Source organism: Danio aesculapii, chromosome 20 (assembly GCF_903798145.1).
Source record: "Danio aesculapii chromosome 20, fDanAes4.1, whole genome shotgun sequence".
NCBI classification, from domain to species: Eukaryota; Metazoa; Chordata; class Actinopteri; order Cypriniformes; family Danionidae; genus Danio; species Danio aesculapii.
In genome coordinates, this window is record NC_079454.1 from 46,420,774 (window position 1) to 46,446,306 (window position 25,533).

The 25,533-nt window shown below is 35.6% G+C and overlaps 1 protein-coding gene across 1 annotated transcript; it reads right to left on the reverse strand.

Moving 5' to 3' along the window:
• Window positions 1-1,924: 1,924 nt before the first annotated feature.
• trmt6 (tRNA methyltransferase 6 non-catalytic subunit) lies at window positions 1,925-21,849 on the reverse strand. Its single transcript, XM_056481335.1, has 11 exons — window positions 21,577-21,849; window positions 20,544-20,674; window positions 20,343-20,452; window positions 14,913-15,004; window positions 14,745-14,828; window positions 14,392-14,516; window positions 10,891-11,177; window positions 9,035-9,120; window positions 6,775-6,877; window positions 6,319-6,405; window positions 1,925-2,403 (listed from the first exon to the last, which is right to left on the reverse strand). The coding sequence occupies exons 1-11, from the start codon at window positions 21,684-21,686 to the stop codon at window positions 2,224-2,226; spliced, it is 1,395 nt and encodes a 464-aa protein (XP_056337310.1). The 5' UTR covers window positions 21,687-21,849; the 3' UTR covers window positions 1,925-2,223.
• Window positions 21,850-25,533: the final 3,684 nt, after the last annotated feature.

Consider the following 25,533-nt stretch of genomic DNA (forward strand, 5'->3'; position numbering starts at 1 on the left):
CGATCGCTTATACCTCCCTCTACCCTAAACTTAACCGTCACAGTAGCATGGGCACTACCTTAGTGGGCGGTACAAGGTAAACTACGTAGTTGGCGATTGCTTACACCTCCCCCTAGCCTAAACCCAACTGTCAGTCGCATGGGCGCTACCTTAGTGGGCGGTACAAGGTCCGCTATGTAGTTGACGATCGCCTACATCAGTGTCTCCCAACCCTGTTCCTGAAGGCACACCAACAGTACACATTTTCAACCTCTCCCTAATCAAACACACCTGAATCAACTTATCATAACATCAGAAGAGACTCCAACACCTGAAGTTAATGGGTCAGAAAAGGGAGACATCCAAAATATGTACTGTTGGTGTGCCTCCAGGAACAGAGTTGGGAAACACTGGCCTACATCATCAAGCTGTGGGCTGCAGCGAGGACATTTTGACTGGAGGGCTGGTGTCCTGGAGAGTTTGGTTCCAACTCTACTCAAACACACCTGAACAAGCTAATCATGCCCTTACTAAATATACTAGAATAGGGGTGTCCAAACTCAGTCCTGGAGGTCCAGTGCCGATTTTAGCTCCAACTTGCTTCAACACACCTGCAAGAATGTTTCTAGAAAGCTTGGTAACAGCTTGATTAGCTGGTTCAGGTGTGTCTGATTCTCATTCTCCCAAGTTTATGTTCAGTTCAATTTAATGGCAGTGTAAATAATTCACATGAAAGATGCTGAGGGAAAAAAAGGTCACACTTTACAAGGCAGGGGTGTGCAGACTCTGTCCTGGAGAGTTTAGTTCCAACTCTAATCAAACACACCTGAACCAGCTAATCAAACCCTTACTAAATATACTACAACAGGGGTGTGCAAACTCAGTCCTGGAGGGCCGGTGTCCTGGAGAGTTTTGCTCCAAGTCTAATCAAACACACCTAAACCAAAATTGGTTTGTCCAAACTCGACTTGCTTCAACACACCTGCAAGGATGTTTCTAAAAAGCATAGTAAAGCTGCGGTCACACTGGGCTTTTCCTCCCATAGACTTCCATTCATACGCACGCGAATGTGTCAGACCGGAAACGCAAGGTCATGCGTCAAGTTTGCTTGGTGAACTCTGCTTGGTGAACTCTGACCTGCGAAATCGCATCACTTGACTGCGTGAGACCAATCGAGAATCAAAACATGAACTCTCTGGACAGAAATTTAAAACATGGAGCAAATCGCTCGCTTTTTTAATGTCTAGTCATCTTGTTTAATCCAGCCCCTTTTCGCAGCGCCGCACGACAGAATTTCGCACACACAAAACCCAGTGTGACCGTAGCTTAAGAGCTTGATTAGCTGGTTTAGGCGTGTCTTATTGGGGTTACTACAGCTGCGTAGTGTCAGTACAACTATAAATGAGGACGCTTCAATTCCTGTTTGCACAAAAGTCCCAGTTTGTGGATGTTAAATCAGGATTATTGTGTACAGTAGCCTAATTGGGACAATTCCCTGATTGAGACACCAGCCCTCCAGGACCAAGGTTGTACACCCCTGTACTACAAACTTCCTGGCAGGTGTGTTGAAGCAACTGGAGCTACACTCAGAAGGACACTGGCCCTCTAGGACTGAGTTCGGACATACTTGCATAAGGTTTCTTTACTTAATGTATTTACTAACATGAACTAATAATAAATGATACTTGTACAGCATTTCCTAATCATAGTTTGATATTAACTAATGTATTATTAAAATACAAATTCATGCTTATTAACATTCGCTGATGCACAGAGTTATCATGAACAGACAATGAATGATATTTTCATTAACTAACATAATAAATACTGTTGTGGATGTATTGTTCATGTTAATAAATATATTAACTAATACAACCTTATTGTAAAGTGTTATCATATTTTAGCATATTTCCAACAGATGGTATTTAGAAGCTTTTGCAAAAGGTTTACTAGTGCATTGATGTTTTATGTAAGCAAAATTGGGATATTAGCCAAGTGCAGAGGATACTGATAAACAATATTTTCCTTCCTCCACATATTACCAAGATAAAAATAAATAAGGAGGATTTCTGTAGCTTCTGAAATGCAGATCTTGAAATAAAAAAGAGGAATAACACAGTACAAAACAGACTTTAAAAAATAAAGTCATGCAGCTCATACAGAGAACAAAGCACTGGCCGAATGTGCGAGTCTACGCTGATTTAGTTTGGTTCTCACTTAAATCAGTTAACGTGAACTAATTGCCTAGGCGGAGCTGTCGCATGATGGAGCCATCTCCTCCAGTTTCAGCCTCTTGGCGTCGGGCTCTTCTGATTTGTGTGGATTTTTGGTTTTGGCAGTGCCTGCGTTGACTGTGGTTCCGGACAGCAGATATCCACCGCCTCCGCTCATCAGCAGCACTGGATGAGTCCGGTTGGGCAGCACCTGGAACACAAACACACACAAGTATCTCGTGTGGGTGGGCGTGACAGAAACATTATTATGAACTATCAGTTATCTAATATAATGCAACTAAAACAACATAAACAACCATACAACTGCCAATTTATACATAACCTGAACTAATTCTAGTTGCCGAGACTTAATTTAGTATGTTGATTGACTTCAAACTAAAATGAAATATTGAGTCGGGGCGGGGCTTTCTTTTGTGCATCAAACTAAAGGTAAGAGAGGGTATTAATATGCAATTGCTATGGAAGCCCTCGGATAGACGTCAACAGAAGGAAAGCTATTTAAAATGTGGATGCAAATGGTTTGACTTTAACTGAGGATTACTAAAACAAACTCATTTGTCAGTGGATTCACTTGCACAGATTAATTATTCACTTTAAAAATGGCAACGGGAGCAAGAAAAATAAACATTGTAATTTTTCATTTCATTTCATTTTTAAGTAGCAATTACCTCTATTAACTGCTAGCTTACTGCATGCTTATTATTAAGATATTTTCTGTTTATTAGTATATAAAAAGTATGATCTGTTAGGTTGCAGCTTGAATAGCATCCGCTGCATAAAACATGTGCTGGATAAGTTGGCAGTTTATTCTGCTGCGGCAACCCCAGATTAATAAAAGGACTGAGCAGAAAAGAAAATGAATGAATGATCTGTTCATACACCCCTAATGTAAGCATAATACTTTAAACCCAAGTACTATTTTACTATTTATAAGCAGCTAATTGGTAGTTTTATTGAGCTAAAATTCATTGATAGCGGTTTGTTAACAGCGCAAATTGTACCTTAAAGTAGAACTATTTATCAAGTTTTTAGTAAACTGCTTTAATTAAAATATATAAAATGTTGAAAACAGTAATACTTTAAAATGTAATTACACTTCAAAATATTTTGTGCAATTTATTCCTGTGATACTTTTTTCTTTAAGCTTCATTTTTAGCATCATCACAAGTTTGGTGCTCAAAAATAAATAAATAAATAAACCATTACCATGCAAACAGTGTTATTTCATTTGAATTTTAAATTCTATCCATTAAAAGAATATACAGTTGAAGTCAGAATTATTAGCCCCCCTGTTCATTTTTTCCCCAATTTCGGTGTAATGGAGAGAAGATTTTTTTCAACACTTCTAAACATAATAGTTTTAATAACTCATTTCTAATAACTGATTTACAGCTTTAAATGATATTTAAAGGCTTAACTAGGTTAATTGGGTTAACTAGGCAGGTTAGGGCAATTAGGCAAGTCATTGTCAGGATCAGAATCAGTTTTATTGCCAAGTGTGCTTCACACACACAAGGAATTTGTTTTGGCTACAGAAGCTTCCAGTGTACATAAAGTGACAAGTGACAACACAAAATAAATATGAAAAAAAAAAAAAAGATAAACATTAAACAGATGCGGTTAGTCAAGAATAACGATGGTTGTATAACGATGGTTTGTTCTGTAGACTATCAGAAAAAAACAATTAAGCTTAAAGGGGCTAATAATATTGACTTTAAAATTAGTTTTAAAAATTCTAAATTATTCTAGCCGAAATAAAACAAATCAGACTTTCTCCAGAAGAAAAAAATATTATCAGACATACTGTGAAAATTTCCTTGCTCTGTTAAACATCATTTGGGAAATATTTAATAAAGAAAAATAAATTCGAAGGGGGGCTAATAATTCTGACTTCAACTGTTTATTCATTTAGTGGACAGAATTTAAAATTCAAATGAAATAGAATTTGCTTGTGAAAATGTGTTAAAGTGGTTACTGTTGCTTTTGATGAATTAAATAAAAATAAAGTACTCCAAAGTTTAACAAATGTTCAAATGATCTAATTAAAGATGCAAATTCAAAGATTAGTTAAACATTTAGGGCCCTATGAAATCCGTTTTGGGTGGCACAGTGGCTCAGTGGTTAGCACTGTCGCCTCACAGCAAGTAAGTCGCCGGTTTAAGTCCCAGCTGGGCCAGTTGGCGTTTTTGTGTTGCAGCAAGAAGGGCATCTGCTGCGTAAAACATATGCCGAAATAGTTGGTGACCACTGAAATAAAGAGTAAAGGCTGATTTATACTTCTGCGTCGAGTAATCGTCGTGACCCACGGCGCCTGCCTTGCGTGTAGTGGTGCATTTATACTTCTGCGTGCCATTTGTGTTGCTCTGCAATAACACTTCCGAAACACTAGCTGGCAGTAGGTGTTATTGTTTTTCTGTGTCGAGTTTCTTCACGGGTGTTTTTTTTTAACACTACGTTAATGTACAAGTAGCTAAATCTTGCTGATTTTGAGGCGGGAACTGGCAGACGTGCAACAACTTTAATCATAAGATAAACACAAACAAAAGTTTCCATCTGGAGCTTCTTTACGAGACTCCACATTTATAAACACTTGCTCCATCGGTGCAAGCTTTCAGCACTGCCCACACTTGTCACAGCTACCAAGCCGACCAATTACAGAGCTTGGTTACATGTCGTTGCGATGTGTAGTTACATTTTTTGAGAGGAGTGCATCAGCCACAGTGAGGGCTATGCGACTGCGCGAAGGCTGCGCCGGAGCATGTGCGTGTGTTTGAAGTATAAATGAGCCTTATACTGAAGGAAAACGAATCAATGAATAAAATCTATTTTATTTTTTCCCAAATTCAATTTAATATTTGCAATAATTATTCTGGATTTCACTTAAGACTTGATTTTCTCAGGACTCCATCTAAATATTCACATTAAACTCTAGTAATAAAAACCTTCTATAAATAACTGAAAAGAAGAAACTTACTTGATTAAATAGTTACGGTAACATTTTTTAACAGTTAACTTTTCAACTCTGACAACTGCATTATCATCAACTCTGTCCAAGATTAGTTCATTTATCTAATTTTTTTAAGAGAATTACTTCTGCTCAACAAGTCTGCTTTTTTTTATACGATTAATTTTTTTTCTCTTCAATAATTTAACAGCACAATCAGTTTTCAAATTTTTACCTCCTTTAAACATCCCCCTTTCCTTCCCCTCCCCAACAGTCACTAGATGTTGCTATCATAAATTCAGTAAATACAGATAAATAATATAAATAAATTTTATTTGTAAAATAATTTGATAAATAATAAACAAATAAATAAATAAATAAAAAACACACATACAGAACATAATAGTAAAAATAAAAAATTACATAAAAACAATATTAATACAGTAATAATACATAAATAAATCAAATAAGATAATTACTCTTTTACAGTGAGTCTCACCACAATGACCTTATTCATTCTCCAAAAATGAGAAAATATTTTCCCCATCTTCTCTGATAAACATCCAATTTATCTAGTAATCTATTTGTCATTTTTTCCATATGTAACCCATTCTTAAATTGATGGTGGACCTGCTGAATGGCATCCCCTCATAATGATTTGTCTTCCAATCATAATACTTATTTGAATCCACTCAGACATCTTCACCTCAGATCCCAACACAAACGGTTCTCCCAGTACATATATGTCAGGACAAAATAAAAAGCAGCATCCAGAAACATCCTGAATGCAATTAGAAGTCTGCTTTTTTTAATGTATAAATATGTAGAAAGAGTAAAAATTGTAGCACATCACTAAATATATTTTGATTTGTAGTTCATGAGTGTTAAAATGTTATTATTTCCTGTGATGCAATGTTGAATTTTCAGCATCATTACTCCAGATAAGTTTGTGCTTAAATAAACAAAAATAAAAACTTCTTGTTCTCATTATTGAGGTGTATGGCTCTACGTTTGGATTTATTCATCCAAAATTATGATATTCTGTGTTATTCAGTAAATAAAACTTTTTATATAAGCTTTCCATGGCAGAGCTCTTAATTAAAGTCTAAAACAACTTTAAAAACAACAACAAAAAAACAAGTACACAGACTGACTAATTACCTGATAATGCCTGAGCCAGGAATCAGTTAATCTGAGATTGATTACTCCTCCTAGTTCCCGGAGCTTATTGTAGCACTCGATCAGCGGCTGCATGGATACAAATTAAAATAGTAAACATTCAAAGACGCAGTTTTCAAAGCCTGACTCAATTGAATATGCAAATCTCCTTAAAGTGACAGAACACCCTTATTTGCTATGTTTGGAGCGGGACAGTTACTCTCAAATTCTACATCAGCCATAATATTCTGCTATATCTATATGTGAATACTCATATACGATAATTACAGAAGGAAATGTTCAGTTTAATTTTGTATGCTTAAGTAAAATGTGGACATGTGGACTTGTTAACATTTTCTGTAATTGTGTATTTCGCCCCAATAAAAAAGCTTTGCATTCTGCAACAAGGATTACTAAAGTATTGTAGATATTATTTCACAACACTGGAGTCAGATTTACCTCTCTGTACTGGCAGTAGACTACAAACGGCCGTGATGGAGCTACAAACTTCAGCAGACCCATCAACACAGGACACGGATGAAACCGACTGGCAATAACCAACCTGAAACAAACAGTACAGTCAGCTTTCACCATGTGACTAGGAGAATCACTATGAGGATGCATTCAAACAGCTATCAATGCAAAATAAGATGTTGGAGTGCTTATAAGCTATAATAATATTAGATGTACTGAGAATGACAGTGCAACTCGACATATGAACACAAAAAACAATCATGTCCAGGAATTTGTTTTGTCTTACTTGTAATTATCCATCACAAACATGGAGATGTCATCTTTAAAGCAATAAAGCACACCGCTAGCACATGACACGATTCATCATTTAAAGGACTATGAGAAGCCTTTGGTGTCTCCAGAATGTGTCTGTAAAGTTTCAACTCAAAATACCCATCAGATCCTTTATTATACCCTGCTGAAAATGTAAACTTTGGGGTCAGAAGAAAATTGTAGCTGTAATTGTAGCCTGTGCCTTTAAATGCAAATGAGCTGGTTCTCGCCGCCCACCATTCCAGAGTGCGTGTTTGCTTCTCCTGCACCACGTCAGATAAACAGCACAATTACAGAGACAGAAGAATGAAGCAGAGATTTAGTTTCCGAGTCAAAAATACCACAGTAAGGCTGAACCAGGACGTTTCCCAATGATTATTTGATGTATTTGTTGTGGAGTTTATTCAAGCCTTTCTGCAAAGGGATGATGGGTTACAAATTTTCCAGCACACAAACACACACATTTAACTTGGCATTGTTTTGCACATCTATTCGCGTCAAATGTGACAGGATATCAGTCAATATACACTGCTGTATGGATAACCATTATGCTACTGTGTAAATTAAAGCCGTTTTAACATCCACAAACCAGGACTTCAGTTGTGTGATTGAAGCATCCTTGTTTATAGTTGTACTGACACTACATTTTAAACTTGTAAAGAGAGTTGAACAGATCTTTTAATCCAAGTTTCTTTGCAAATCCTGTCTTGTGGACGTAATTATACGCGTGTTACACGCACTGGGTTGGACACACTGCTAAGTCACATTGAGCTTCAAAAATCGCTGGGATTTGGATTCTATTTTTGTGTAGGCACGGGCGGGTTTAAGAATCTGACGGCACGATGACTTTGGATAAAAATCTCACGATTTCACAATGTTGTGATTAAAAATATGCTTTAAAATATATTCTTTTTAAATGTCTGGGTGAAAAACAAAAACGTTTTCCTCCATTGAACACAATATATTTTATTTTGAGATTTATTTTGATCCCTTAGGAACGGTCTAGCAGACAATTTTGGTGGTTTTCAAAACCTGATTTTACCAAACTGCGGTATATCTTGAAAGCAGTTATTGTCCCATGCTTATTTTAATGTCAGGGAATTTTAAAAAAAATCATTTAATTTTAAAGCAACAGTCACCAAAACAGCACTATTTGAATCAAAGCCTAAAAGGGAGAGTTTAAAGGTGCTATAAAACACTATTTTTTGTAGTATTTTGAGCAGAAACTTCACATACACACTCTAGAAACATCCGAGACTTGTTTGACATCTTGTAAAAAAAGGCATAATTTGTTTCCTTTAATGTGTGATAGGTGTAAACAGTGGACATACAGTTAAAGTCAGAATTATTAGCCCCCCCCTTTTGATTTTGATTTTCTTTTTTAATATTTCCAAAATGATGTTGAACAGAGCAATGAAATGTATGTCTGATAATATTTTTTGTCTTTATTATTAATGTCTTGTTTTATTTCGGCTAGAATAAAAAACAATGTAAATGTTTTTAAATCCATTTTAAGGTCAATATTATTAGCCCCTTTAAGCTATATTTACTTCCGATAGTCTACAGAACAAACCATCATTATACAATAATTTGCCTAAATACCCTAACCTGCTTAATTAACCTAATTAACCTAGTTAAGCCTTTAAATGTCACTTTAAGCTGTATAAAAGCATCTTGAAAAATATCTAGTCAAATATTATTTACTGTCATCATGACGAAGATAAAATAAATCAGTTATTAGAGATGAGTTATTAAAACTTTTATGTTTAGAAATGTGCTGAAAAAAATCTTCTCTCCGTTAAACAGAAATTGGGGAAAAAATAAACTGGGCTAATAATTCAGGGGGGCTAATAATTCTGACTTCAACAGTAAATGTCTATTGACATGTTAAAAGTTTTCTTGGAACAAAACAAGAGGACAATATAAAGCATACCCATCTGCATTTCTGTCCTCCAGCAGAGCAGCAGCTGACGCCAGCTTCTTCCTCTTCTCCTCCATCTTCACTTTCTTCTCTTGAGCCTGAAAGTTAAAAGCATGAGTTAGACTTTAGAAAAACTCTTAAAAGACTTCAATTTGCTCGTGATGACCAATGTTCAACAGTGATCTGTCTGTTTTCTTCACACGTCTTATTTCACACCAAGCTGCTCTTCATTTAAACTTTTGTTTCCATGGTAACCTAGCAGACTTTATTGAGGGCACAATGTTTGCTCATTGTGAAATGGACACCACAAAAAATAAAGAGTTATAATAAACAATATGTATGTAACAATTAAAAAGTTTATGCTTCTCAGATTTAAGTTCAAATCATGAAAATAATGAAAATATTTTAATTATATTAATTATATTTTCATTATATTCATATTTTTAAAACCACACATATTTATAACTGTTTATTATATTCACATTTTAAAAACAGAGCACACGTAATACACAATCACTCAATAATTTAGGTTTTACATATGATCTGTTTAGAGTAATAATTACCAAGTATTTATATTCATATTTTAAAATGGATAGTTTTAGTCATGAATGTTTAATAAAAAATATTTATAAAATTTAATAACAAAATCTTAAAATAATATTATTATTATAATGATCATGATTCTAATATTTACAATTGTTTAAATTAAACATACTTGAAATGTGGTTTTACATAATGCGTTTTAAAACAGAGTTCATTTTTGTATTCCAAAATGAATAATTAAATTAGGATATTAATATAAAATAACTTTTGCTTAATTCACATTTTAAAATGGAAAGTTTGTTCTGGGAAAGAAAAAAAATATAATTTAAATAAAATAAAAGCCACATTAATAAAAAGTAGACTGCAGAGAAAAAGAAAGTTTCCAAGAAAATTTCAATGCTGTTAAAGTTAGAATTTAAATTTCTTTAATAATAATAATAATAATAAAAACAAGAAAGTTATTACAATAACAACAATAACAATTAATAAACACAAAATTCATGAAGCCATATCTGAGTTCTCTTGCCTCTTACAGAGAACGATAAGAGAAAGATAAAGTTTGAAATAATTTGTTTGTTTAATAATAATAACAACAAGAAAGTTATTTGCTGACTAATAATAGTAATAATTATTGTTATTAATAAAAACAAAAATCTGAATTCTCTCACCCTCAGTTCTCCAGTCATAGCTTGTCATGTTTCAAAAAATTTATTTAAAAAATGTAATAAATTTTAAAAAGTCTCTTAATAAGAAATTAGATTTATTTATTTAATATTAATAAAAGAAAGTTATTTGCTTGATAACAATAATATTGATAATAATAATAATAATAATAATAATAATAATAATAATAATAATAATAATAAACACATAACTACTCATGCTATATTTAAATTAGAGGCACCTCCTCTCTCTCACCTGCAGTTCCTGGAGCCATTGATTGTTATGTTTCTAAAATAAAATAAAATAAAATAAAATAAAATAAAATAAAATAAAATAAAATAAAATAAAATAAAATAAAATAAAACGTTGACGCCACAGAAAAAGAAATTTTATAAGAAAGGTTCAATGTTGTTAAAGTCTCTTAATAAAATATTGAATTATTTATTTACTTAATGATATTAAACAAAATATTTGCTTGATCATCATAATAATAATAATAATAATAATAATAATAACTGTATTAATAGTGTAAAAGTGTATTTAGAACAAGATTGCATTATTTAATAATAATAAAACAAGAAAGCTCTTTGCTAAATAATGAAAATAATAAACACACAACTCAAGATGCTATATGTATATTAAAGACACCTTCTCTCACTTACCCTGAGTTCTCGGAGTCTGTCTCTCTCCGCTCTCCTCATCTGTTCCTGCGGGTCGAGGCTGATCTCCATATTCTGAGCCTCAGAGTTTTTCTCAGCTGATGTTTCCTCAGATCGGCTGTTTTCTGTGTCCTTCTCTGACAGGTTCAATTTTCCCGCCAGCACAGCATTCACTTTGCATAAAGGAAACTCATGCAGTGTCTGGTGGAAGTGTGACGGGAACCCGAAGCTCTCCATGCCGGCTCTCGTCGGCCCTCCGCCAGGAAACATCTGAATCACTGAACCAAAGCCTGACAAACACAAAGTGCATTTACATTAGCCTTTAAAGGGGACCTATTACACCCCATTTTACAAGATGTAAAATAAGTCTCTGAGTGTCCCTAGAGTGTGTATGTGAAGATTCAGATCAAGATACCACACAAATAATGCTTTAAACTTGTTGAAACTCCCCCTTCTAGGCTTTAATCCTAATTGTGCTATTTTGGTGACTGTCGCTTTAAATTCAAATTGCTATTTTCAAAAGAGGGCGGAGCTACAAATACCTATGTGTCAGTAGTGGCAGATTCAAAAACAAGACTAATGTCGTATGCAAATGAGGGAGAGATGATCACTAATGGGCGGGGCTTTCCCCCTCTGATGACACGTACAACGGGAGAATGTCAATCAAAGCGTTTCTGCAGACTGTTTTTATCAAGTGTGCTTATTAAAAATAGAATTAATTAATTTTTACTATTAGAAGCTGGTTATATTCACAGACAGCTGCCACATAAATGTGCTCAAACCACCTATGAAAGTGATTTTTACATAATAAGTCCCCTTTAAAATGACACAATGAAATTATGAATTGAAAATTTTAGGGGTGTAACAGAACACGTGACCCGCGGATTAATAAATGTTTTACTTGTAGATTAATTCTAAATTTGTAACGATCCCAGAGAGAGATCGCCTCTCACGTCATTCAAATCACATGTATGAAAGCATTTAGGCTTTCCTGCAAAATATAAATGACGACTGAAAAAGTTGTGGTGGATTATTCGGGATGTGGTGGGTTTCTTAGGTCATTAAAGTTGTTCTCTCACTACTTGTTTAGTCTGGATTAATGCATTCAGTGTAAGCTGCATGATTACTCATTAAAAGAGATACAAATCACCGTCATATGCCTTAAATATGAAGGTTGTAGGCAGTAATTACATTAACCAAAAGGTGGCAACAACCAGCCATCAAAAGTATGCCACTGAATAATTTCTTCAAAAATGATCCATCATCAAGCAATGAAACGTGAAGTTTTAGGAGTGAATAACTGAATCATTTATTGAAAATGAGACTAAAAATAAATATGGGTTGCACAAATTCTAATGTTAAGATTTATACGTTTAGCATCATCAGCAACAGCAGTGGTAACAGTTCAGCTGATTATTTCTTTATTTTATTTTTAATAAAATTACAGGTTCTAAGTTCTGTATGTTAAAACCAAACGTTTCTTGCAGTGCTGTTTTATTAATGAATGAAAAGCAAATTACATTTGCCTTCTCTTTTTGGCTGATCTGAAAAATGGTCTGATCCGTGACAATGTGTAAGATGTGCTTAAAACTCCTGTATATAGGCTTAACTCGTATAAATATATATAAAACCGTATTTATATATATATATATATATTTTTTTTTTTTTTTCAAATGTTCTATTCTTATATGACATGGTTTTTCCAAGCCATTAGAAAAATTTAAATATTGCTAAACTGCAATGGAAACATCTGATTTTCCCTTTCAGCAATCACATGCTGTACATAAATACTTATAATATTTTAATAAAATCAAAGATAACAAAAACCAAGTAAAATTAAATTATGAAGTTTCTTAACATTTAAAAATTATTATTAATGCATACATTTTTATTAAAAACACACCGTCAATATTATTTTCGCATTTACCAATCGCATTCTGTACGTAAGAGTCAATATTTTAAAGGGGTGGTGCAGAGTGTAATTTTAAGGCTTGGTTGTGTTTTAAGACGCAAAGCAATGTGTGCTCATGCTTCACTTGTGTAAAAAATAAATAAATAAATAAATAAGATAAATATTTACATTATTTTTTCATATATCTTACTTTGATTATATACAGATACTCAGCTAACATGAAAACGACTGTCATATTTCCTAGTTCCTCTGAAAGGCCCGCCCTCAAGAGGCTCTGATTGCTCCACTAACATAATGTGCTGTGATTCATGGATCGGCTTCACGTCACTCCCCTAGAAGCACGAGCTTTTGCGCTGTGTAAACAGTCCAGTCAGAGCGGCTGTTAGCAGACAGAAACTAAGAGCACACAGCTCACGCCTGCTCTCTAAAATAAAATTTGACAAGTCTTTCACATATATTCAGGTTATAAGCATGTGTGAGTAATATAAAACGTTCGTATATCTCTTTTTTTTTTTTAAGATTTATTTTTTTGACCTTTTTGCCTTTATTAAGTGGATAGGACAGTATTTTATACAGGAAACAAAGTGGGAGAGAGAGAGGGGGTAGGGACAGGAAATGTCCTCGAGCCAGGATTCGAACTCAGGACGCCCTGAAGTGCTACTGCACCATATGTTAGCACACTAACCACTAGGCTATTGCGCCGACACGTTCACATATCTTTAGCGAGTTCGTTATTTGAGACGTAGAACACACGGAAAGCAGCCGCATTGAGAGACACGCCTAAAGAGACACTGCAGCGCTGCTGAAGATTGTGGCTGTTTACAGGGGTTTGGTTGATAAACATGAATTTGTAGCTATATTGTTAGCGGTGCCAAACAGCATTTCCCGTTGTTTACTTCCTCGCTACGACATACCGTTAACGCTATAAACTGTACATGTAATTGATCAATTTTAACAAATAAAAACACTTACAGGTTGTGGCTCACAGCTCCGTCGGTTGGAGTTTTTAGCTGAATCCAACACTGAACTGGGAGAGATTTTGGAAGTTCTCCTTTGTCAAACGTTAGCGCTTTATCTTTTTTTTATATAATTCTCTGGAGCATAATTAAACTGTAAGCACTTCTCTCTTTGTGTCATGTCCTTTGGAAGCCCAAATACGGAGACAAAATACAGAAGAAGCTCTTAATATAAATAGCAGCATTTGGATGGCATTTTAGCTTTCACTGCTTTAACATTACAGCTCCTCTGGCTAGCCCCTTCGCTGCGCAGGGTGTATGCGTGAGGTGAATGCGCATAACCGGAAGCCCTTGTGATCTCACTAGCCTGGATGTATTTTTTGTAGTCCCCAAATTTGTTCGCCGTAGGCCAACTCTGTAAAAGCCAGTATCTCCCTTTGCAGTGAACGGTTTATATTCACACATCAACTAAAGTATTAAATATGATATCGTAGTGGACCACCCCTTCGATAACAAAATAACATGGTTAACGTTTTTAAGAAGATTTAATTATTTACTTAATAATAACAAAAACATGAGCCTTCTTCGTTGATCTAATGAGCGTCATTTCTCATACTTTAAAACTGATGCTTTTACCTCCCATTCTCTCCATGACTGAGCCCAACACCAGTCCAGCACACGTCTCAAACACTATGATTTTACTGCCGGCGTGGATGTTACCCAGAGTCAACATCTGAGCCAACGTGTCGTACCGCAGATGACTAGAGGAAGCAGAAATATTTAACACAGTCAAACGTTCTGAAGGACATCTTATACAGCGTTACAAACAGGCCAACTAAAACGGTGATTGTACATAAGAGCTGTCAAACATGTCGGGTCCCTTTTCTGGTCACCAGTTACTGGCAGGTAATGTCAGATGACTCCCAGAATCAAAAAATAACATGAGTTTAAGTAAATGATAACAATTTCAAGTTTTCTAGATCACCTACCATATTTTTCCAGGTTCCCTGCCGTGGTACATCATCGCCAGAAGACGAGTGGAGGGTTTCAAGACTGTTATATCACTTTCGTACCTGAAAACATGAAGCCAAACCCCTTATTATGGTTTATATTGTACAAGTGATTATTAAAATACGAATACAAATGCTTGAGCATACTTTTTCTTTTTTTTCTTGATGTATTTTTCCTGAGCAAACTCAGTTTTGTCCTTGAATGTTGTACTGTTGTCTACGAGCTGCTGAACAATTTCCTGAAACACACATGGCAGTTTAACAATCCATTAAACACATAAATTTTTTAGAAACGCACAAATGACAGTGTTTGTTAAGTAGTATGCTATTTTTACTCTAATCAACAACACTTAACTAGTATATGATTAAATTGCATGCACAATTTGCATTAAAGTCATAAGTTGAGTGACATACAGTAGCCAACTTTTGAGGAGGATCAAAAAATTTGTTTTGTAATAAGTTGTAATAAGAGCAGGGTTGCCAGTTTTTCACAATATAACTAGCCCGATGACCAATCAAAACTAGCCCAATAACATCCAAACTCCTAATATGCCACCATACATTCATAAAATACATATTTTGCATCACTTTATGCATTATACATGTTATTTCTTTGAAATTAAGTGTATATTAGTGCATGTAGTCTTGCAACTCAAAAAAAGTTGCATTATGCTAGTTATCATTGGTAAAATACAAATGTAGTCAAGTTAAATATTTTCAACACGACTATAATAAATGAAATATGTGAGCGCTTTAATCTGCAGAAAAAAAACTGTGGCAAGTGGTTAAAAGTAGTCCCAATTCTGCAGGAAACCCACAGATTTGGCATCCCGCCTAAGACAAATGATGGTTGCTTTCCAAGCATAACGACGTAACGAAGCTTTGAAACATTTCTGAATCATTTGTTTTGAATCAGTGGTTTTGAAACATGTATCAATAGGTGCGTTCGACTTCATGCAAACCTGTCTTAAAGCGGTGCATGCAGGTTAGAAATTTTGTCCGGCTTGATGCTGCGCAGACGCCACGTGACTGTCACATGTGGCATTAAAGTACCGCGACAGTGCTCCGAGATCAGACGGCAGACTCAGCTGGTGTAGCATCTGAAGAGTGACTGCACGAGCTGTGATGACGACACCGATATTCACCACATGACAACAACCTCGTGTGTTTTGGGTTTATTATTGAACAAATTTCTCACAAACAATTAACTTTTTATACCATCTCTATCTTGTACACATCATGCGTATTAAAAGACTACAAATATTTTACTGCAGTAATCATCTTTTGCTACATAATTTGGTTATAAAGGTTAGATTGTTTGCATAGGTTTATTTTCGACCTTCTTTATACAGACTACTGGATTGAGCTCCATAAACGATTTGAAGGGCACCTAGGTTAGCCCTTTTTTCAGATTTAATATAAGTGTTTTGCTTCTCCAGAATGTGTGTGTAAAGTTTCAGCTCAAAACACCCTTCAGATTTTTCATTTTACCTTTTGCAAGATTCTATTTTATACATTTCTGCACTAGGGGGCTGTTTTGTCGTACTGCGCCTTTAAGGCTAGTCCTCCCTGCCTACCGTTTCTACGTGTCTTTCTGTGTGCTTTAATCTCCTCGTCAGACAACAGACAGACTTAAAGGAAGCAGATCTCACGTAGCGTTTGTGAAAAATACTACAGTAAGAACTTTACCAATAGGTATTTATTGTGCAGTTGCATCGATGAGTCACACAAAGTTCACACACACACACACACACACGCACGCACACACGCACACAGATACACACGCACACACACAGACAGACAGACAGTTTAGCTTTGCCTCTTTTTGCACACAAATGTGACATGATACTGGTAATCTCCACTGCTGTATGTATATCTGTTATGTTAATCAACAAAATAAACCTGATTCAACGTCCACAAACTAGGACTGAAGCGTCTTCCTTTATAATTGTTCTGACATGCGGCTGTGCTGATGAAGTAAATCGCTATATTTCATTATACACATTCCCTGTTTTTAAAACATTTTAAACATGTGAAACTCACTCTTGATCACATTTGATGATGATTGATGATCCTAGCGAACTGAACACACCTTTTATTCCTGGTTGCTTTGCGCATGTCTGGTCTTGTTGATATGATTATACACGTGACTACCGGGACATGTTAATTCGCGCAGCTGTCAATCAATTCAGTGGGCGGGGGGACCGCACTCCTACGTAAAGTTGCGGTCGATCTGAAAACCGCTCCAATTGGTCCACCGTCATTATGTTGTAAATTGAAAAAAAAAGGACTGGGTGTGTTTTTATCACCCCAATATGACGGTCTATACACCATAAATGCACATATGTCTGCCCAAACAGCTTGAAAAGTAGATTTTTCACCATAGGTGCCCTTTAAATGATATATATTAGTAAATAAGCTAAATATTAACTCAAATAAGTCTTTCAGACTTGAAATAAAATAATTATCATCATTGACCTTGCCACCCTAAAGGTTTCTTAAATTAAGTTAAAGAACTATTTAATTAAATAATAATAAAACTATTTAAATGATTATAAAATATTTTATTTCCTGTCAAGCCATTTATGCACACATTTTAAAAGTGATATTGATGTACCTGGCAAATTTCTACTTTAAGTGTAGCTCACTTATTTTAGGAAAGTCCTTTTGCTTAATCTTTTTGATTTAAAGTGTTTTAAAAATGCTTTCATTTTCCGAAATATTCTTAATCATTGTTTAAGACTTAAACAAAACACTTTATTTTGGGTTTTACACTAATATATACTGGAAAGTTTTAGAACTATAAATGTAATTAAACGTAAACCTTTTTTAGCGTATTCAAACAAGAAGTATTAGCCTAGAGTGATGTTTAAACTCATAAAATGTATGCTTATTGCTTTGTATTTAATAGGCCTAATCTTTTTCATGTTTACATTACCCTCTCGTTTTCCCTTATTTCTCTAATGTGTTTGTTATGTAGGCTACTTACATTTAATTCATATTCCCTTGTTGTTTAAAAATGAACTATAGTTTGAAGAGACTGTATGTTTTATTTGTACTGTAAATCTTTTGTTGTTATAAATAAATAAAAAATAATCACGCCATGTGATCGGTCATGATGACTGGCGCAACTTTGAACCCTGAAGTGTCCAGCTGTTCGGCTTGACGGCTCCATTTTCAACTCCACCCCCGCCTGCGCTCAGCCAATCTCGTTGATCATAGGCTGCAGCCGTAATTCAAGTCGAACGCACCTAATGTGGAAAGGTCACATGATTTCAGTAAATGAGACCTCGTTACATCGTTACTGTTACAAAATGTTTTGATAATTCATTTATTTAGATCGCCCCCCAGTGGTGAAACACAAAACAGCAGTCTTTGTTTTGACCAGGGGTCCCCTCTCAGCCTGTACCCCCTCACCCCCACTTAGCGAGATTCTCACGTCTGTCACAACCCCTTCCCCACTTAGCGTGATTCGCAAGACCATAAAGCCCTGTGAGCACGAGCTCATTTAAGAGTCTGTGCACGGCACTGCTATGGAGTAAAACAGCAGATTATAGATATATATAGATATATGGTTTTCCCTGTTGGGAAGAGGTACAATGTGTCATTTTTACTGTTGATCATCAGTTGGCACCATTAACCCTTTAGATAGCCTGTGCAAAAAAGTTTCTGGCTTTTATAAGAAGTTCAATGGAGTAAAATATGTTCTGAGAGCTGAGCTGCTTATTTAGATCTTCTCAGACATATTAAGATAAGTGTGCAAAAGTCTCTCTCTCTCACACACACACACACACACACACGCACGCACGCACAATACTCTATAAAACTCAACCGTAAAAACATGAAAACATGATTACATAATATCTTGGTTTTTTCCACTTACAAAGTGCACCATGTAAATAGCAAATGGACCATGGCGCGACGCAAGTGACTCTTAAAGGGAACGGGAGATGAGATTGTAATTGGTTTATTCTCAAAACACACCCACAGCTCATTAAGAGAATAAGCTCAACCCTGTAAGACCATGCGCCACGGTGCAAAGCGGATTTTTCGGTCCTTAAAATAGTAAAAGTGGATTCAAACACACCCTTAATGCTTTGGACTTTGTGCCTGGATTGTCAAAATAGAGCCCCTAGTTTGATAAAAGTCAGAAAAGTGGGTGTGCTCAGCTCTGTTTAGGTGGGAGTGTAGGGGGAGGGAAAGAGGAAAGGTTTTGCATAAAAATGTGAGTTTCAGTTTGAGCACGTGCTCAACAGAGACGCAGGGGAAAAAGACAGTGACTGTGTCTACATGGACAACAGTAATCAAATTATTTGCCAAATTATTATTTTGTCGACTTTAAAACTGCAGTTTGGCACTTTCACTCAGAAACATTTCAGGCATGCACCCGACGTGACAAACGAGATATTGTATGCGAGGAACTGCTGGAAGACTGCTGTTTTAATGCAATGTTTGATACTCTGCATACTCCGCATTTCTCGGTAACTATAGATGCACTCGGCAGGTAGCATCAGAAAGCTGTGTGTATAGACTGTCCTGTCACTAAATGCAGCGAAAATCCTACACGACGGTAATAGTTTGATTAAGGTGTTTACATTCAGAGAGCAGCATTTACAGCAGATCTTTCAGTCCATAATATCGTACTATAATATTGCAGTGATACTAACGTAGTGTAAATTTAGTAACTAAATCACTTTGACTAAGGTCTGTCTTTAAAAAACGGAATAATTACTGCTGACGATACGAACTAACTGCCATCTGAATAAACAAAGAACACCGATCACACACACTTACCAAAACTGTAGAGACAGGACAACCAACACCAACTGGAACAGTGTAATTTTTGAAAGGAGACGAGCAGCAAATACGGATTTTACCATTTCCAGATGCGACAAACTCTCGGGTAAAACATGTTCCTTACAAACATATTTCTGTCGCGTGCACTGTAATCCACACGCGAGTCCAACTGCCCTCTCATAGTGGGGAAATGAAAACAAAACCTTCATTGCAGCATATTCACAAACAAAACACTCAAGATCCATGTGTCCAAATTCTTGTTCATCCACTTGTTTTGACAACACAACGTAGCGTCTCTCTGCCGTCTGAACACTATAACCGGTAAAAACAGTCTTCGAAGCTATCATGTTATTAATGAAGTTACACCTCATTCTCAATAGAGGGCGCTGATTGGTTTGAACCAAGTCTTTCTCATGAATTAATGCTGCACACTCAGAGATGTCACAATGTACACGCAGGTAGAGACATCCACTCTCCACGCTGGATTACACGCAAGGATTTACTCGCCGTGACGCAGCGTCAAAAATTCGTTTCAAACCGGAAGAACGAATTTGCACAAAATAACGCAAAAACAACCTATTTTCACTTTTTTTGTAAAATATATGAGTCCTAATAGGGTTTTTAGCGGTGTAGAACACATATATGACTATCAACATCTCAAAAAATGTGTTTTGGTGTTTCGTGACCCTTTTCGTGGCCTTGAAATCACCCCAGAGTGGATGAAAACATCCCCAACAGCAGCACACAAGGGTTAATGTAAAGATTTACTGTTGTACACACCTGTCCCTTTAGCCCCTGCTCTTTCAGCGTTTCGATATCATCTCTGGTGAGTTTCTGAGATCTTCCATCATCCACTATATGCCTGTTATCCTGGCCTGCTTCTTTAGAATCTGTGACAGAGGAAAACAACACGCATAATCTCATCTCAACATGATATATTAAAACGTATATAATAACAAAACACATGCATATTTTAAATACCTAAAGAGTCTCCAGCACGTTTTACAGGCTTGTGTTTGAGTGAACCACCGGCTACGATCTCAAATATGGTCCCATACAGCTGACCGACAACATTGTCCATGAAAAACCATTGCTTCTCAAAAATCACTTTCCTACAACATACAAAACACAAAATCAAAGCTAGTGAGGCGAGCACACACACTTAACAGGAGAGAAATGTCACTGTAGACTTATCAATTACCAAAATATGAATAGCTTATATTGATAAATATATTACAGAAGTCTCCAAAAGTCTTATATGAGAAGGGCAATAAAATTAATACTTTCTCTTTTTAATATGTTAGAGAAAAAAAACGACAATCCTTTAGCCTTTCTCTTGCCTTCGATTAGCAGGGAAAAAGAGCGGATTTCAATCAACGTCTAATTTGTTTTATTAATAATGCTTCTTCGATTTTATATTTCATAAATTTAACATTAAGTAGACTACAACACATTCAGCAATGTTTCAGTGACAAACAAAAATAGCAGCTTTGAAGAATCTGTATATTTTATTATATTTGTTTAGTTAACAGGGATGTTTTACATTAACAAAACATCAGTAAATGTACCAGAATTAACCAAATGCTATAGGTATTTAAAATCCATGTTTAAACAATTGGGCACAGAATGCCCAAGAGACATACTTTGAAGTGTAACGTTACTTCTTTTAGAGAAAAAGCCCTACATTGTTTACCACGGTACTCTGAATATTCGGTCTGAAATCACATGCAAGTATGACTTTAAAACAACATTATCACGACTTAACTGACTGTGATAATGCTGTACTTTTATAGTCATTGTCTGCTAATATGATTTCAATGTTTACAATTTGCAAACAATACTTTTCTGAACTTATTATTAAAGAAGTCCGAATGTGCGAATATAAAACCAACTTTACCCCAGTGTAATGTGGCGTCCGATTTTAGATACCACTGTATACTAAACCTCATGCTCTCCAGTGCAAAATCTGCATTATAAGATGGCATTTAATAAAAGGTTTAGTTATTCAACTCACTTTTTATTCTCCACCTGCACAGATTTGAAGACTTCACCTCTCTTCAGCACTACATAATCTCCGTAAGCGATTCTGCTGTCTGCATCGCTGTCATTCACACACTCCGCCATTTACTGGATTAAGACCGTCCGGAAGATGCGTAGAAATGTACTTTAACAAACCCAAAAGTAAAGTCGTAATATCAATAATGACAAACCAAACACTTGCTCATGCAAGCGATGCTCCTGCTTTCCGACCGCACGTGTGTTCGGTCACTTCCTGTTCAGAGAGGCCGACTAATCGAGCGTAGGTTAAGAGAACCGCAGACAGGCCGACTAGTTAAGTCAGAGATAAAAGCGCTAAATACTCATATTTATTGAAGTGAATGAATCTTAGGTTTACAATAATAATTAATACATGTAAAAAAGACCAACATGTCCTATATCATTTCATTATCGAATGAAAATCTCTGTAGTAAGAATTTGTCCAAAGTTAAAGTAAGCATGAAATCAAGCTATACTGATTTTGTTAGCTTACATTGCTAGTTTTGTTGTGAACAATTCATCTGTGCGTGTCATTAAGAAATAAAAAGTGTTTGCCCTAGTAATCTTTAAAAATCGCCATAAAACCAAGAAGAAGAAGAAGAATCTTTAAATGAAATCTGAAAATGCACTTCCTGTTTGTTTTTCATTCTACAGGCCTTTTTCACACTTCCTGGTTCCGGTAAGCGAAACGGCGTTTCACAACATCCGGTTTCAAAGGAACAGAGTATGATAGAATGGCAGAGTCGTCTCGTTGCTGTTATTGCAGCGTTCCCGGCTGCTCCAGCTTAAAAACGACATCCTTACCTCAATTTCCACGAAAAGACAAAAGACAGAGGAAATCATTGGTGAATTTAATTAGACGGAATGAATGTCCTTCGTTTCAAGTTATGCCAGAGTACTCTTATGTGCAGTATGCACTTCAAAGCGGAGATCATTATGTTTTATCAAATATTGGTGGTCTTAGTTTTATTTTGATGTGAAATTATAATATAGACAAAATTCCAGTTAAGTTATCTGCCTTCCACAAACAAGTGCTCCTATCAAGGTCATTAATATATAAGCATAATTTCCCCCCACATTGGAATAATGGACAACTAATACAAATGCTATTTTTTTTTTACAACAAAATTAATTTGATTAGTCAGTTTTATAATAAAGATGGTATACTTTTCTTACAATGAATTCCTTTCTCATTACAGCATCTCAATAACCCTGCAAGTTTTTAACTGTTATTGGTTCAATTCCTTCAGAGACCCATATGTTATTTAGTGGTATTAATCAAGACCATCATCTTTTGATTTCACTAAATCTTATGTTGGCAAAACTTGTTTTACAGTAAATACCAAGAGTAATAATAGAGCTTTTTAAACTCTTTTCCAAAAAGAAACCACTACTGTTCCTTATATAAAGTTTTATTGGATGTCTTTATTAAGGGGTGACTTGATTTGCTGAAAAAAAGTGTGGCTGTTACCACAGAAATATCAGGTTAGAAACAAAATTAAAGAAATATCCTATAAACTTCTCCACAGATTTATCCAGCAAAACATTTACAAAAATTCAAAAGTGGAATTGATGTAAATTGTATTTTTGTAATGAATACGAGGAGACGGTTTTACACTTATTGTACATACTCAGTCAAAAAGAAGAGGTGCAAACTATTAACAATTTTCAATGTTCAAAACCTCTTTTATCATTGTGGGAAAATGTACTTTTTGGCTTTACTGTCTAATTTACTAATAAGCAACCAAATTTTAAGGTATTGATCACTGAACTATGGTTGTATATTACCAGCATCAGAGACTCTTTAATCAAGGAAGCCTACCCACTTTAAAAAATTGTGAACTCTATAATGTATTTATTTAATATGTGCATTTTGTATATTTGTATTTTATTTATAATTACCCCCTGGCATGTATATTTTTGTGTTGTAAAATGTTATTTGCTGTTCTTTAAATAAATAATAAAACCTTAATAAAAAGCAGATGAACAAAATGAACTGGAACATGAACTAACTTTAACCTGAAGATTCAGAAACACACCCTATACGCTACAGATGGACTGTTTTCAAGATATTTGCTTTAAAATGTAAAAATTTTGTAATTAGTGGAAAACTGAAGTGCTTTAATAGAATCGTATTCAAACACTGAACACAACAGCAAATATCTTTATTTTTTCAGGTGAGTTGGAGCTAAATTATGTTTCCAGACTTGAGTAAACCTTACGAGCATTAAGCAACCTGTCATTACAGGGCTCCTCGTTCTTTCTTATTGACCGATAGCAACTCGCCTGTATCTGACCCTGAATACAAAGGAAGGAGGGGGTTAGCACAGCTTACAGACAACTTCTAACATAAAACTAATCCTGCTGGATGTTAAATAGTTATTTTTGCTAACGAATGGCTTGAGTTAGCATATCTTATGCTGTTGGCTGAGCACCTTACTGTAACCCAAAGTTGCAAACGCTTCTTGTAAGACACATTTTCTGCACGAATTCCTTTTAAATGCTGATTTATTTAGGCTACGTCAGTTTTACACATTTACCAAGCGAACAACGTGTTCTTGTCCAAATTACGGCAAAGTTGACAGTGAAAATGTCATCCAATGTCCTGAGGCTGTCATGTTTCTGCGACTGTTAGCGAAACCGGAATAAGCTAAACATTGCTTCGGAGGGCGCTTCCGGTATTCAATTCCGCTGTGAAAAAGTTCTATTCTCAGGGGCTGTTTCTCAATTTGTTCTTCGGCGGTCTTGCGTCCTTTGTGTTCTCATGTAACGTCATCATAAGCTGCCAAAGTTCAGTTCCAATCCAATTTTATATGGATTTATATAAAATGTTGAAATCGTTTTAAAATGCTTTGAAACAGGGAGAAACTTTAACAAATCCATATTTGTTTATATAAAATTTTGCTACAATCAACATATTGCACAAAAATGACATTTCTACCCAAGACCACAAGAACGGAGGCCGCGTGAAACTTCCTGGATGTGTTCTTGATATCGAGGACGCACCGATGCATACTTGAGCGCCGATCTTGCTCTAGATGTCCCAGAAGTTATTGCGACTGGAGGTGGGAAGCGCAGCATTTTATTTAGATTTATTAATAAACAAATATATACATTAGATGTCGCACACCCTGTTGTTGTCTATTGGAAGGAATGCGTCAGTAGAGCCGCCATTTTAGTACAGGGTAGCGCTCCTTTGAAATGAATATGGGACCAAGCTGCAGTGGAGGACTGTGGCCATCCAGAGCCAGAGAAATACACATATATCTATGATCGGGATCTTCCTGGAGGTCAGTATGCAATTTTTTTTTACGAAACTTATAATTTTACATCACTTTTCTAAATTGATTGATAAGTGATCGCTAAGGCATTCCTGACAAAAAGCTTGTGTTTGTGTGTATGGAAATGTACTATACACCCTCCCCGTTAAATTTGATCTTATCTGTATCCTGAAACACACCTCCTCTCCTGCTTTCTTTTCTCATACTGACGGAGGGAGCGATTCGTTTGTGACTGAATCTCCGTTATGAACGACTCCTTCACTAGCTGACAATAATACAAGTTTCTGGCACCGCAGCATCTCGTCGTCATATTTCTTTTGCTTTGTTTGCTGATTTTAATTAACAAAACTAGCATACGCCGAGTGTTTAGTGTGAGTTGGTGCTACTTTGCCTTATGGTAATGCAGTAAGTGACAGTATTATCATCAATAACGTTACCTGTTTAGCACAAAAGTTCATAACATACAAAAACGTAAAAAAACAAGATCTTACCTATGAAATGTTCTGCCTTTGTGCTTTGTTTGCTCGTTACTACACCTGTACACAGGGCTAAAGTCCAGCATCTTCACGTAGTAACTTAACTAGTGCGGTTGAATGACACTTGTCCAGGGAGCACTTTACAAATATGGCGGCGCTTTTGACGCATGCTCAGGG